At 19.5% G+C, this 15,327-nt stretch overlaps 1 protein-coding gene across 1 annotated transcript; it reads left to right on the top strand.

Annotated features, from left to right (window-relative positions):
- Positions 1-1,660: 1,660 nt before the first annotated feature.
- LOC122512287 (BTB/POZ domain-containing protein 1-like) lies at positions 1,661-13,132 on the top strand. The gene is made up of 6 exons (XM_043628040.1): positions 1,661-1,997; positions 5,104-5,787; positions 9,158-9,317; positions 9,433-9,590; positions 9,668-9,902; positions 12,637-13,132. Exons 1-6 carry the CDS (start codon positions 1,771-1,773, stop codon positions 12,799-12,801), a joined length of 1,629 nt encoding a protein of 542 aa, XP_043483975.1. The 5' UTR covers positions 1,661-1,770; the 3' UTR covers positions 12,802-13,132.
- Positions 13,133-15,327: the final 2,195 nt, after the last annotated feature.

Genomic DNA, 15,327 nt, shown 5'->3' with positions numbered 1-15,327 from the left:
AATAATATTAATAAAAATAATAAATAATAGAAAATGAATTTAATAACAATAATTATAATTGTAATAATAATAAATAATAATAATAATAATAATAATAATAATAATAATAATAATAAATAATATAGACTAATTAAATAATAAAAAAGTAATAATAGCAACAATAAGAAGAGAAAAAAATAGTAATTAGTAACCATAAAAAAATAGAAAAAATAAGAGCAACAATAAAAATAGAAAACAAAATAATAACAACAATAATAAAAATTGGAAATAAAATAATAATTGTAAATCAAAACAAAATTGTTAATATTAAGAAAATGGTTAAGAAAAACTACTTAAACAAATAATGATAATAAAATAAATAAAAGCAATAGTAATGTCAGGAACAATTAATAATAATTTTATTTAACAATATCTTTTGGAGAAAACAAATTACATTGAAAATTTTTTTTATTTGAAATTTAAATTTTCCCGCGCTTTCTGGGAATTTGTCCAATTGCGCCATTGTGGACAAAATGATGACAGCCTGCAAAATTTTCTACATTTTCAACAATTGATTTTTAATTTTTTTCAAGTCACTTCAAGTTTATCAATTTTTCAAGTGTTTTCTCCTAATATTTTTTTCAATAATTACAATAATAAAAGAAAAAGAAATTATGTGAAATGTGTAAATCGTTTAAATTCTTATTATTCTGTCAAATGAATGTAAGTACTGTTTTTAATATTTATTTATTTACTTTTTTTCTGACATTTGACATATACGCACGTCTTTTAATATTGATTGTTTTTAATTTTAAAATAAAAGGTGGATACGGTGGATAATTCAATTACGTAAATGGAAAATAATTAATATTACTTGTTGGTAATTAATTTATTTATGAAAATTAGTTTCAAATCTGTAGAAATCCTCGTTTGACATTTTTTTATCTTTCGAATATATATATTTATTCATATTTATTATTATGTCCTTGAAAGGTTATGTTATTTTCTGTCAAAAAAAAAAGGAAAAATTAATTAATTTATTTAATATATTGTTTAAATATATTCGGTATGATTCTAAAAGGTAACTAACATTTTTTAGGAAATTAACACCGAAGATGAAAATAGTAAAATATTTATTTACATTTGTTTTGAAACGTTTTGAAATAAGAGAAATTTCGTCTCCAGAAGTTTTGTTTTTTTTTAGTTTTGTTTCTTTTTTATTATTAATAATTATAGAAAATAGTATTATAATTGAAATAAAAGAATAAATATATAATAATTAAAAGAAATACGAAGAGAAATTTTGTCTCCACTTTTTGAGGTTATGTTCGTTATGTTTTTGTCATTATCATTATTATTTAATTAGAAAAAAGCCTATTAATTATTATTAATAAATTATTATCATTGTTATTAATAATAAATAATATAATTTATTATTGTTTTTTTACCGTTTTTAATATTTTCCCCAAGAAAAACGTTGTTTTTTTTATAGAAAAATTTAATTTTTTCTCTTTTCTTTCTTTATTTTTCTTTCGAAAATTGAATTATTTTTTAATATTAAAGGTGAAAGAATTGAATTATTTTTTATTTTTTTGTTTATTCATTTATTTATTTATTTATTAACAAACTTCATTAGAAATGTTTAATTTAAATAGTTAATGAATTTTGTTTTGTTCAGCAGATTATTTAGAAAATATAAAGGAAATAAAATGATGGAAATTAAGAACTAAAAATTTACGAAAACCAAAAAATAAAAAAACAGGAAAAGAATAAAGAGATAAATAAAAAAAAATGTCAGAAGCTCCAGGAGAGGAAATTTCCGGAGCTGTTGCAAGATTACATCATTTAAGATTGGAAGTGGAAAATGAAACGTCGACAGATTCACCGCACAATATGCAACCGCCTGGAAATATTATGATTTCAAGAGCAAGACGTGCGCTTACATTTTCAATCGATGAAGAACAAGGACCTTCATTGGCATCAAGACATGGCGAGGCATCGTCATCAAATGCTGAGGAGTAATTTTCAAATTTTTCCTTTCACTTTTCTTTCTTTTTTTTCGTCGTATTCGTTTTCAATTTTTTTTTTTTTTACTGGAAAAATTTAATTTAATTTCAATTTTCAATTTCTTATTCACATAAAATTAATTTTATTTGTTTTTATTTATTTATTAGAATTCAACTAATTTTAGTCGCTTTTTTAAAATTATTTATTAAATAAGAAAATTAAAAACGATTCAAAAATAAATTTATTGTTATAAAAAAAAAAAATTGAAAACGAATGAACTTAATTTAATTTGAATTGAAAACGAAATATGTAAATGATTTTGATTTGTTTTCAAATTTTTTATTTGATTCGAATTAATTTTTTTTGTTTTCCAATTTTTTTTGATCGAATGAAAATAATTTAATTATTTTTTAATTTTCTAATAAATTCTTATTAATTTTATTCGCTTTAAATTTTCTTTTATTTGCTTCCAATTTTCTAATCGATTCAAACTAATTTTATTCGTTTTCAAGTTTTTTTATTTGTAATCATAATATTTATCGGTTTTCCACTTTTTTTTATACAAATCAAATTTTCAATTTTTTTACTCGAATCTTGTAAAAATTCTCTGAGAAAATTCAATTATTTTAAAGAATAATTGAATTTTTCCCAGGAGTTCAATTATTTTAAAAAAATTGTAATATAATTCAATTATTTTTAATTGAATTATTTTTATAAATAATGGAATTTTCGCTGGAATTCAATTATTTTAAATACAACTTTAATAAAATTCTTCTGAAAAATTCAGTTATTTTTTTTAAATTTTGCAAAAATTTAAAAATATTTGCAGAAATCATTAATTTTTTCGCAGGGATTCAATTATTTAAAAATGTTTTAATAAAATTCTATTTAAGAATTTAAAATATTTTCAGAAATAATTAAATTGTCGATGTACTGAAAATCATTAAATTCTTCTAAAGTATTTATAAAAAAAAATTTGAAAATACTTAAATTCATTTCAAGAGATTTATCAACATTTTTTTTAATATTTAAATTCTTTCAAGAAAATTGTAATTTAAATTGAATTTGAAAATAATTTACTTCTTGGCAAGATTTTTATTAAAATTCTTTAAAATAATTGAAATTGTTTTCAAGGATTTTGTTCAATATTCTTGAAAATAATGAATTTTTTAAAAATAATTTCTACTGAAAATTTTGAAAATAATTAAATTTTACGAAGAATTTCTTTTAAGTTTTCAAGATAATCGTGTTTATTATTAATTGTAATTAACGATTTTACTATTGAATTGTATTAAAATTATTCATAGAAAATTAAATTCTTTTAAACAATTTTTTTGGAGTTTTTGTAAATAATTTCATTTTTGTTTAAGATTTTCATTAAATTTCGTAAAAATAATTACATTTTTTAAAGTAATTTTAATTGAAAATTTTGAAAATAATTGAAATTTACAATGAATTTTGATTAAAAACTTTTGAGAACAATTGAATTGTTTGGAAAAATTTTATTACAATTTTTAAAAATAATTGAATCTGTTAGAGAAATTTCATTAAAATTATCTTGAATATAATTGAATTTTTTTCTGTAGAAATTTTATTAAAATTGTATCTGAAAATAATTGAATTTTTCAGAAGAATTTTATTATTTACAATTAAAATAATTGAATTCTTGACAAGAATTTTACATAATTTATAAAAAATAATTGAATTGTTTCCAAGAATTTTTTTTATCAGAATTGTTGGAAACAATTGAGTTTTTGTTACAACTCTTGAAAATAATTGAATTTAAATAATATTTTTAAAAATAATTCTATTCTTTCTAGAAATTTTATTAAAATTGTATTGAAAATAATTGAATTTAAATAATATTTTTAAAAATAATTCTATTCTTTCTAGAAATTTTATTAAAATTGTATTGAAAATAATTGAATTCCTCAGAAATATTTTCTTATTTATGAAAACAATTGAATTCTTTTGTAGGATTTTACAAATTCATAAAAATAATTGAATTGTTTTGAAGAATTTTATCTGAATTTTTGAAAATAATTGAATTTTTTGAATGAATTTTATTACAAATTTTGAAAATAATGATTTTTTTAAAAAAAATTCATCAAAATTGTTGAAAATAATTGAATTTTGGGGAAGAATTTCATATAAATTTTTAAAAATAATTGAATAATTCAATAAAATAATTCAAATTTTAGAAAAATTGAATTCTTGCTAAGAATTCTATTGTTTGTGAAAATAACTGAATTTTAGTGAAGATATTTTTTTATTTATTAGAAGAATTGAATTTTTCGGAAGAATTTGATTCAATTTTATATAAATAATTGAACATCTTCTAAGAATTTTATTAAAATTTAAAAAATATTATTGAAATCTTGCGAAGATTTTTCTTATTCTTGAAAATATTTTTATGCTTGCGAAGAATTTTCTTATTAACGAAAATAATTAAATTCTTGCCTAGGATTTTACAATTTCATAAAAATAATTGAATTGTTTCGAAGAATTTTATCTGAATTTTTGAAAATAATTAAATATTTTGAAGGAATTTTATTAAAAATTTCTTGAAAATATTTGATTTTAAATAATATTTTGAAAAATAATTGATGTTTATTCTTGAAAATAGAAAATTCTTTAATTTACAAAATAATAATAAATGGAATACATTTGCTAGTGAATAAATAATTTGAAAACGAATAAAAAAAAAAATTGAAATTGAATAAATAAATTTGGAGACGAATAAAGAAAATTGAAAAAACTATTAAATAAATTTTTTTGTTGGAATTTTTTTCATAATTTTTGTTTTGTATTTTATTTTGTAATTCTTTTTATAATTTTTGCTTTGTAATTTTTTGTTGTTTTTTTTTGTATTTTTTGTTGTATTTGTTGTTGTTTTTTTTATTTTTGTTGTATTTTCTGTTGTATTTTTTGTTAATTGCACTTTTCTTGTATATAAATTTTTTTTTGAAACGAAAGAATGAAAGAAAAGTCATTAAAATCGCGGGTTTTTTTTACCTCGGTGACATTTTAAATAAATAATTAAAAAAAAACACTAAAAATTATATTTTTTAATTTAATTAATAAAAAAAAATGTTTGTTTTCATTTTCCAAAAAAAGACGACCGCCTCGGAACACACTGAACGCCCAATCGGAATCAAGAGCACAAAATGCCGTCGTCGAGAATGGAATAATAACAATTCAACGACCGCCAGCCACGTACAATTGGCAAGGAACAAAGGCAACGATGCGCGAGAGATTTGCATTTCTCTTTAATAACGAAATATTGTCGGACGTACGTTTCCTCGTTGGACGTGGTGCACAACAACAATCGATACCCGCACATAAATTGGTATTATCATCGGGCAGCGCCGTATTCGATGCAATGTTCAATGGAACATTGGCAACGGCTTCGGTGGAAATTGAAGTGCCCGACGTTGAGCCCGCCACATTTCTTGCCGTTCTTCTATTCCTCTACACGGACGAAATACAAATTGATCCTGAGAATGTGATGACAACTCTTTATACGGCGAAAAAATATGCCGTCTCACCGCTCGAGAAGCATTGCGTTGATTTTTTACGCAATAATTTAACGACTGATAATGCATTTTTACTGTTGGCGCAAGCGAGATTGTTCGATGAGCCACAATTGGCGGCTGTTTGTTTGGATATTATTGATAAATCGACGAACGACGCGTTAAATGCCGATGGATTCACGGATATTGATATTGAGACGCTTATTGTTGTTCTTGAGAGGGACACGTTGAGAGTTAGAGAGTCGAAGATTTTTCAGGCGGTCGGCAGGCAAGTTTTTTTTGCTTTTTATTAAAATAAAAAAGAAACTCGAAAATGAAAGAAAATTAATTCAATTCTATTGAAAAATTTGAAATCGAAAATGAAATTACATAAATTTAATTGAAGAAAAGAATTTGAAAAGCAAAGAAAATTAATTCGATTCGAATAAAAAAGAAAAAATTATAAATTTTTATTCGTTTTCAATTTTTTTTTATTCATTGTCAATTTACTTATTCGAGTAAAGAAATTAAAAAACGACTAAAATTAATTCAATTCGAATAAAAAGAAACAAATTGAAATGCAAATAAAGTGAATTTTTACGGAGAAAGTATCAAAAAGACACAAAAAAAAAAAAAATAAAAAAAAAATAAATAATTTTTTTTTCTTAACATGAAACTCAACATGGAATTATTTTTTTTTTTATAATTTTTTTTTTTTTTTTTTTGTTTTGTTTTTACGCACAAATAAAAAATTGAAAACGAATGAAATTAAATTCAATCAAGCAAAAAAAAAAAAAAAAAATTGAAAAAACGGAGAAATCTAAATTTATTCGCGTTTCAACTTTTTATTCGTGTAAAATTAATTTCATTCATTCTCAAATTTATGAAATTATGAAAAGTATTCCAACAGAAAAAAACAAAAATTTGCGAAAAGAATTGAAAAAACATATAAAACAAAAATTATAAAAAAATAAAATATTTTTTTTAATAAACAATAAGAAAAATAATAAAATTATAATTTTCTCAAGAAAAATTAATCCAATTAATTCTATTTTTTTCAATTTTTTTATTCGTTATCAATGTTTTTATTCGTTTCCTAATTTTTTATTCGAATTAAATTCATTTTTCTTCATTGTACAATTTTTTTACTGGAACAAATTTAATTTTATTCGTTTTCAATATTTTTATTTGTTTTTACCATTTTTTTATTCAAATTCATTTAGTTTTCTTTGCTTTTCAATTTTTTGCTTGTATAAATTTAATTTTATTCGTTTTAAATTTTCTATTCAAATTAAACTAATTTTCAAAACGAATAAAATTAATTTGATTCGAATTGAAAACGTATTAAAAAAAAATTGAAAACGAATAAAATTATTCTGATTCGTTTTCCAATTTTTCAAATTCGTATCGAATTAATTTCAATTTTGTTTTTCAATTTTTTTTGATCGAATAAAAATAGTTTTTTATTATTTTTTAATTTTCTAATCAACTCAAATTAATTTTACATTCGTTTTGAGTTTGTTTTATTTGTTTTTACTTTTTAATATTTTCATTAGTTTTCAAATTCCAAAATTCTTTTTTCGTTTTCAATTTCTTTTTTAATGGTTTTAAATATTCTTATTCAAGTAAAAAAATTTTAAAAACGACTAAAATTAATTCAATTAAAAAAAAAAATTAGATTGAATTTCTTTACTGGAATAAAAAATTTGAAAACGAAAAAAAAATCGAAAATAAATGAATAAATTGAAAAGTAATAAAAAAAAAATTTAAAATAAACACAAAATAATTGAAAACAAACAAAAAATTTTTAAACGAATAAAATTAGTTAAAATCGGATAAAAATATTGAATAAAATTCATTTTTTTCGTTTTCCAATGTTTTTTACTTCGAAGAATTTCATTATTTAGGAAATTAATTGAATTCTCGACAAAAATATTGTTAAAATTTTCGAAAATTCTAATTAAATTCTTTTTGAAGAATTTCTTTAGATATTTTTTTTAAATATTGGAGTTTTTTTTAATAATTTGAATTACAAATTTTGAAAATAATTGAATTTCATGAACAATTTCTATCAAGTTTTTGAATTTTTGCAATGAATTTTACTATTTATAAATACAATTGAATTATTTTGAAGGATTTATTAAAATTTTAGAAAATAATTGAATTTTTCGAAAAATATTATTAAAAATTAAAAAAATGAATAGAATTTTTTTATAAAATTGTATTAAAATTGAATTCTAATTCTAAAATTGTTTTTAAAAATAATTGAATTTTTGCAAACGATTTTACTATTTATATTAATTTTTGCAAAGTAATTTATTATTTAAGAAGATAATTGAATTTTTGGCAAAGAATTTTAATATTTACGAAAAGAATTGAATTTTTTTGAGAAGATTTCCTTTATTTTCTTATTTCCTTTATTCTTATTCTTATTATAGACGAATTTTAACAAAAATTTACAAAAATAATTGACTTCCAGCGAAGAATTTGATTATTTTTATTTACGAAAATAATTGATTTTCCGGAGAGGAATTTTTCTTTATTTATAAAAATAATTGAATTTTTTCGAAATATTTTCTAATGAATTAAGAAAAAAAAAATTGAATTCTTTCGTGAAATTTTTTGTTGATAATAATTCAATTTTTGCAAAGATTTTATAACGAATTAAGAAAAAAAAATTGAATTCTTTCATCAAAATTTTTTTTTAAATAATTAAATGTTTGCAATAACTGTACTATTTAAAAGAATAATTAAATTAATTCCAAGAATTTATTAGACGTTTAGAAAATATATGAATTCTTTTTTTCTTTTGAAAAATTGTATTAAAAATTGGAAAAAATTTAATTGAATTCTTTCCTGAAATTTTATTCAAATTGTATAGAAAATAATTGAATTTTTGCAAAAAATTTTACTATTTATAAAATAAATGAATAAATAAAAATATATAAATGAATTCTTCCAAAGAATGTTATTTATGAAAATAATTGAATTTTATTAAAAAGTTGACATAATTAAATTTTTATAAACAAATTGTGTCATTTTATAATTTTTATAGAAAATAATTTAATATTTAACTAGAAATTTCTTAAAAATTTTGTAAAATAATTGAATTTTTGAAAAAGTTTTACAGACAATTTAAAAAATAATTGAATTTTAGATTAAATCACTTTTAGAATTATTTTAATTATTTTTTAAATAATTGAATTTTAGAATTATAATTCAAAATTCTTAAATTTTAAAGATGTTTGAATATTTTTCAAGAAATTTATTAAACGTTTTAAAAATAATTGAATGTTTGCAAAGACTTTACTATTTAAAAAAATAATTGAATTGTTTCCAAGAATTTATTAGAAGTTTAGTAAATAATTGAATTCTTTCAAAAAAATTGTATAAAAAATTAGTAGAAATTTAATTGAATTCTTTCATGAGTTTTAATTAAAATTGTATTGAAATTCTTGCGAAGAATTTTTCCAAAATTTTTGGAAGTTATAAAACAAGAATAATTAATTAGTAAATTAGTTAATAATTAAATTTTTTAAAAATTTTAATCTAAAATTTCAAATTATTCAAAAATTCATATTTGAAAAGAAAAAAATTTTGTAATTTGCATAATAATAAATAATTAATTATTGAATGAATAATTTTCGTTTAATAATCAGATGGTCAGAGGCGGAATGTGTGAGGCAACAACTTCCTGTGACTCCGGATAATCAACGATCAGTATTAGGACGAGCTCTCTCCTTGGTTAGATTTCCTCTGATGTCAATGGAGGAATTCGCCAGTGGTCCAGCTCAATCTGGACTCTTAACTGACAAGGAGGTTTGATTATTCATTTTTTTTTTACCTGAATTTTCTCGTTTTACTTCTGGAAAATAAATAAATTATTTAATTATTTAATTTTAATTAATAATCAATTTTTCCTTTTACTTTTCAGGTTGTTTCCTTATTTTTGTACTTCATTCTGAATCCAAAACCACGAGTTGGATTTGAAGCGATGCCCCGTTGTCGAATGATGGGCAAGGAACAAACTGTCTGTCGTTTTCAACAAACCGAAGTTAAATGGGGTTACAAAGGAATAAGCGACAGAATCAGGTTTAATTTCTTTTTATATTTTTTTTTTCGAAAGAGAAAATAAAATAAAATCATCGATTTTTTTGTTTCTTACGCAGATTTTCGGTGGATAGAAAAATTTTCCTAGTCGGCTATGGAGTCTATGGGAGTTTCAACGATCCAGCCGAATACGATGTGATTATTGAATTAATTCACACGGCTTCGGGGAAAATTATTGCATCAAATTCAACTAGTTTCAGCTGCGATGGCTCGAATTACACTTATCGTCTTATGTTCAAGGAACCAATTGAAATTTTGCCAAATACAGTTTACACGGCTTCTGCCAAATTCGACGTGAGTCTCGAAATTCCTTTTATTATTATTAAGATTATTATTACCATTCTTATTTATTTTTATACTATTTTTATATTTTATTTTATTATTATTTCCATTCTTATTTATTTTTATTCCATTTTTTCATTTTACGAACTTCCTGCCCGTTTATATATGGAAATAAATATAAATTTTATTTATTTTCTAGAAAATTAAATTAAAATTGTATATCTGAAAATAATTGAATTCTTTCGAAGAAATTTATTATTTATATTGAAAATAATTAAATCTTTTGGAAGGAATTTTATTATTTACAGGGTTGCCACGCTTTTCCTCATTTCAATTCAATTCTTCATTTCCGGAATTTTAAACTAAAATTCTTTTTGAAAACAATTTTTTTTAAATAATTTTTGAAAAAAGTTCTTCTTTTGAGAATTTTTAAATCCATTTGTTTACATTTCAATTTTACCTAAAATTTCGATTATTTTGACATTCTTCAATGAAAAATATTAGAAATTAAAAACTTTAAATAATTAAAAAAAAATTTCCTTTAAAAAATCTTGTCAAGAATTTAATTATTTTTATAGATAAAAAAAATTATTCGCATAGAAATTCAATTATTCTCAAAAAAAAATTTGAATAAAATTCTTCGAAATAATTCAAATAATTTTAAAATTTGACAAAATTCTACGCATGAATTCAATTATTTTCAAAATTGATAAAATTCTCCGCAAGAATTCAATATTATTTTCAAAAATCAGAATTATTAATAATTAAAAGTATGAAAAGTTCAAATTTTCTAATTGATTTTGATTTGAAACATTTTCAAAAATATATTTTATAAATTATAAAATTTTTCGAAAATTTCAATTATTTTCAAAGAATGTAATAAAATTCTTGTCAAAATTTCAATTCTTTTTATAAATTATAAAATTCTTCGAAAATTTCAATTACTTTAAAAAAAATGTAATAAAATTCTTTCAATTATTTAAAAACAATTCTAATAAAATTCTTGTCAAAATTTCAATTATTTTCAAAAATTTTCGTCATAATTTAAATTCTCTTTATAAATTGTAAATTTCTTTGAAAATTTCAATTATTTTCAAAAAATGTAATAAAATTCTAGTCAAAATTTCAATTAATTTCAAAAATTTTAAGAGATTTTCGTCAAAATTTCAATTCTCTTTGTAAATTGTAAATTTCTTTGAAAATTTCAATTATTTTCAAAAAATGTAATAAAATTCTAATCAAAATTTCAATTATTTTCAAAAATTTTTTGAGAAATTTTCGTCAAAATTTCAATTCTCTTGATAAATTATAAAATTCTTCGAAAATTTCAATTATTTAAAAACAGTTTTAATAAAATTCTTATCAAAATCTCAATTATTTTCAAAAATTTTAAGAAATTTTCGTCAAAATTTCAATTCTCTTTATAAACTATAAAATTTTTCAAAAATTTCAAGTATTTTCAAAGAATTGTAATAAAATTCTTGTCAAAATTTCAATTCTTTTTATAAATTATAAAATTCTTCGAAAATTTCAATTCTTTTTATAAATTATAAAATTCTTCGAAAATTTCAATTACTTTTAAAAAAATGTAATAAAATTCTTTTAATTATTTAAAAACAATTCTAATAAAATTCTTGTCAAAATTTCAATTATTTTCAAAATCAAAATTTCAATTCTCTTTATAAACTATAAAATTTTTCAAAAATTTCAAGTATTTTCAAAGAATGTAATAAAATTCTTGTCAAAATTTCAATTATTCTTAAAAATTTTCGTCAAAATTTCAATTCTTTTCATAAATTATAAAATTCTTGGAAAATTTCAATTATCTTCAAAAAATGTAATAAAATTCTTGTCAAAATTTCATCTATTTTCAAAAATTTTTTGAGAAATTTTCGTCAAAATTTCAATTCTCTTGATAAATTATAAAATTCTTCGAAAATTTCAATTATTTAAAAACAATTTTAATAAAATTCTTGTCAAAATTTCAATTTTCAAAAATTTTGCTCAATTAAATGATTTTTCAATATCTACTGATTTAATGAACGTTTCCAAAAGAATTAAATTATTTAAAAACAATTTTAATAATATTCTACGCAAAAATTTAAATATTTTCAAAAAATAATGAAATTCTTTTTAGAAAAACAATTATTTTCATCAATAAAACTGATCGCAGAATTTCAATTACTTTTTAATAGAATTTTCTTGAAATTCCTGGAAAAATGTAATTATTCTTAAAAATTTTATTAAAGTTCGTCAAAGGAATGCAATTATTTAAAAATTTATTGATAAAATTCTTTATGAGAATTAATGTTTAAGAAACATTAAATTATTCAATAAATTATTTATTTGCGTTTTTACATTTAAATTTGTATTTAAATAATTGAATTCTTTTGAAAAATTTTATTAAAGTAAATTTTATTAAAGGAAGTTTAATTTTATTAAAAATCATTGAATTGGAGGAAAGTTTTTGAAAAAATAATTGGAATTTTGTCATGAATTTTATTAAAATTGTTGAAAATAATTGAATTCTTTCGAAGAAATTTATTATTTATATTGAAAATAATTGAATATTTTGGGAGGAATTTTATTATTTACAATTGAAAATAATTGAATTCTTCGGAAGAATGTTAAACAAATTTTTTTTGAATACAATTTGAATTTTTTTTTTTTGTGAAGATTTTGATTAAAATTTTTGTCATATAATAATATGAAAAAAGGAAATTGATTTTCTTTTTTGGTTTTTCAGGGTCCGGATTCGCATTATGGAATAAAGGGTCTTCGGAAAGTAACCGTCGACTGTGACTCGGGACAGAAGAAAGTGAAATTTCAATTTAATTTCGAGGCATGCGGCAATAATGGCACATGCGTTGAAAGTGGACAAATTCCCGAATTAATATTCTATACATTGTAACAAATGGATCTTAAAATTATCATATTCCCGAGAATTAATTTTTCCGATACATTTCTCTTTTCAATTCTCGTGAAATTGATAATTTTCGTTTTACAAAAAGATCTCGATTTCTCTTTATCATCGTCGTCATCATCATTATTATCATCATCATCATGCAAAGAGGTAAAAAGTTTACTAAGAAAATTACTATTGAATTTATACAATATCTCGGATATTTTTTCCGATTTTTTTAAATGAAGAGTATTTCTCGATTTTTTTCTGTGATAGAAACAATTATTTATTTTTTTTTTGTTCGAAACCAGTGATGATATTTAAGGTATTTTCTTTTGGAATTTTTCTCTTTCACTATTTATTGGTTTTTTTAATTTTCTCTTTTTCTTTTCTCTATTCATTTTCTAAACTATTGTTATGTAAATTTTCTCCTTTTCTTTTTCCCTTTCATTTTCTAAACTATTATTTTTTGTAAATTAAAAAATTTTCTATTTTCAAGAATGAACATCAATTTTTGAATTATTAGAGATTTTGAATTTTAAAAATTCACTTATTAAGTACAGAATATTAAATATTCTTGATTATTATTATTCCAAAATTTTCATAAAATTTTTCGCAAGAATTTCATTATTCTCGTTAAGAATAAAATTCTTCGCAAGAATTTCATTATTCTCATAAAGAATAAAATTCATCTCAAAGAATTCAATTATTTTCAATACAATTTTAATCAAATTTCTCGAAAGAATACAATTATTTTTAAAAATATTAATTAAATTCAATTATTTTCAAGAGTTTTAATAAAAATTCAATTGTTTTCAACAATTTTCATGAAATTCTTTTAAAAAAATCATTATTTTAAAAATTTTCAATAAAATTCCTTCAAAAAATGTAATTATTTTCAAAAATTCAGACAAAATTCTTCGAAATAATTTTATGAAAATTGTATTTTAAAATAATTGAATTCCAGCGAAAATTTGATAATTTATGAAAATAATTGAATTTTATTTAGATTTTTTTAAAAAAATGGAACTCATGTGAAAAATTAAATTATTTTTGTAAAATAATTGAATTTTCTCGGAGTATTTTTACAAGATTTTTAAAAGTAATTGTGAAATTTTTTAAGAAGTAAATTAAAATTGTGATGAAAAAATTTTTGCAATGAATTTCATTATAATTATTGTGAATAATTGAATTCTTGATGAAATTCAATTACTTTTAAAATTTCCAGTGAAATTTCTTGAAAAAAAACTTCATTAATTTCAAGAATATTAAATAATAAATTTTTCAAAACAAAATCAATTATTTTAGAGAATTTTAATAAAAATCTTGCTGAGAATTAAATTATTTTCAATAAAATTTTAATTTCATTTTCTCGAATGAATTAAATTATTGAAAAAAATGTTGATAAAATTCTTGAAGTGAATTTTTTGGTTTTTTCTTTCCATTTTATTTTTTTGCCCTTTTTGTTTTCTATTTATTTTCTTCATTTTTTTCATATTTAATTTTTATTTTTTTTGTCTTTATTTTTTTCTTTTTTACTGTATTTATTTTTAAAATTTTTCTTTTCATCTTTTCATCTTTTTTTAAAATTTTTTTTCTCTTTGCTTTCTTTTTATTTTCTTCTTAATTTTTTTCATTCTTTGTTTTTATTTTCGTTTTTACTTTATTTTTCTCTTTATTACGGTATTTATTTTTTTCTTCTCTTCTTTTTTATTTTATTTTTTCTCCCTTTGTTTTCTTTTTATTTTCTTCTTCATTTTTTTCATTTTTTTTTTTGTTTTTTTCATTTTTTTTTGTTTTTTTCTTTATTTTTGTTTTTTTCTTTATTTTCGTTTTTTTTTCGTTTATTTTCGTTTTTACTTTATTTTTCCTTTTTTTTACTTTTTACTGTACAAAAAAGTGTATAAAATTTAAGTATTTATTAAAAATTCGATAAAGTAAATTATTTTCAATGCGGAAATAACTGAAATAATTTTTTTTCCGATTGATTTGTAAAAAAAAATCGTTTCAAAGAAAGTAGAATTAAATTCCGATTTGTGGAAAATCGTTGCACTATTTCTATTTTTATTAAAAAGGAAAATTTTTTTTAATAATTTCTTCCATTTACCATAAAAATAGAAGTTGATTAATTTTTTCCATTTACTATAAATATAAATAGAAATTGGATTTGAAGTTTTTTCCCTTTTCCAAATATTATAGTTTTTACTAAACTTTTTCCCCAAATTTTCAAAAAAAAAAAAAAAAAAAAAAGGAATAAGAAAAGGAAAAGGAGAGAAAAAAAATCCTCCCTCTTAAAATTCTTCTTTCTTTCAAAAAAAGGAACTTTGAAATGTTTCTTTCTTTAAAAAAAAAGAAACTTCGAAATGTTTCTCCGAGAAAAAATGAGAATGCAAAAATTCGGAATTGAATTTTTCTTCGCAAAAAATAGATGTTGAGAAATAAAAAAAAACTATATTTTGTATATATAATAAAAAGGAGTTGGAATTGTAGGAATGTAATTAAAAAATTAAATTTCTTGTATATTAAAAAAAAAGA

The sequence above is a fragment of the Leptopilina heterotoma genome, unplaced genomic scaffold (assembly GCF_015476425.1).
Source record: "Leptopilina heterotoma isolate Lh14 unplaced genomic scaffold, ASM1547642v1 Lhet_123, whole genome shotgun sequence".
NCBI classification, from domain to species: Eukaryota; Metazoa; Arthropoda; class Insecta; order Hymenoptera; family Figitidae; genus Leptopilina; species Leptopilina heterotoma.
This window is presented reverse-complemented; position numbering and strand designations above follow the sequence as displayed.

Coding starts and splice junctions, on each gene's coding strand:
- LOC122512287 (XM_043628040.1), top strand. CDS start 1,771: ATGTCAGAAGCTCCAGGAGAGGAAATTTCCGGAGCTGTTGCAAGATTA. Junction 5,788..9,157: donor ATTTTTCAGGCGGTCGGCAG/GCAAGTTTTTTT, acceptor TTTAATAATCAG/ATGGTCAGAGGCGGAATGTG. Junction 9,591..9,667: donor GGAATAAGCGACAGAATCAG/GTTTAATTTCTT, acceptor TTTCTTACGCAG/ATTTTCGGTGGATAGAAAAA.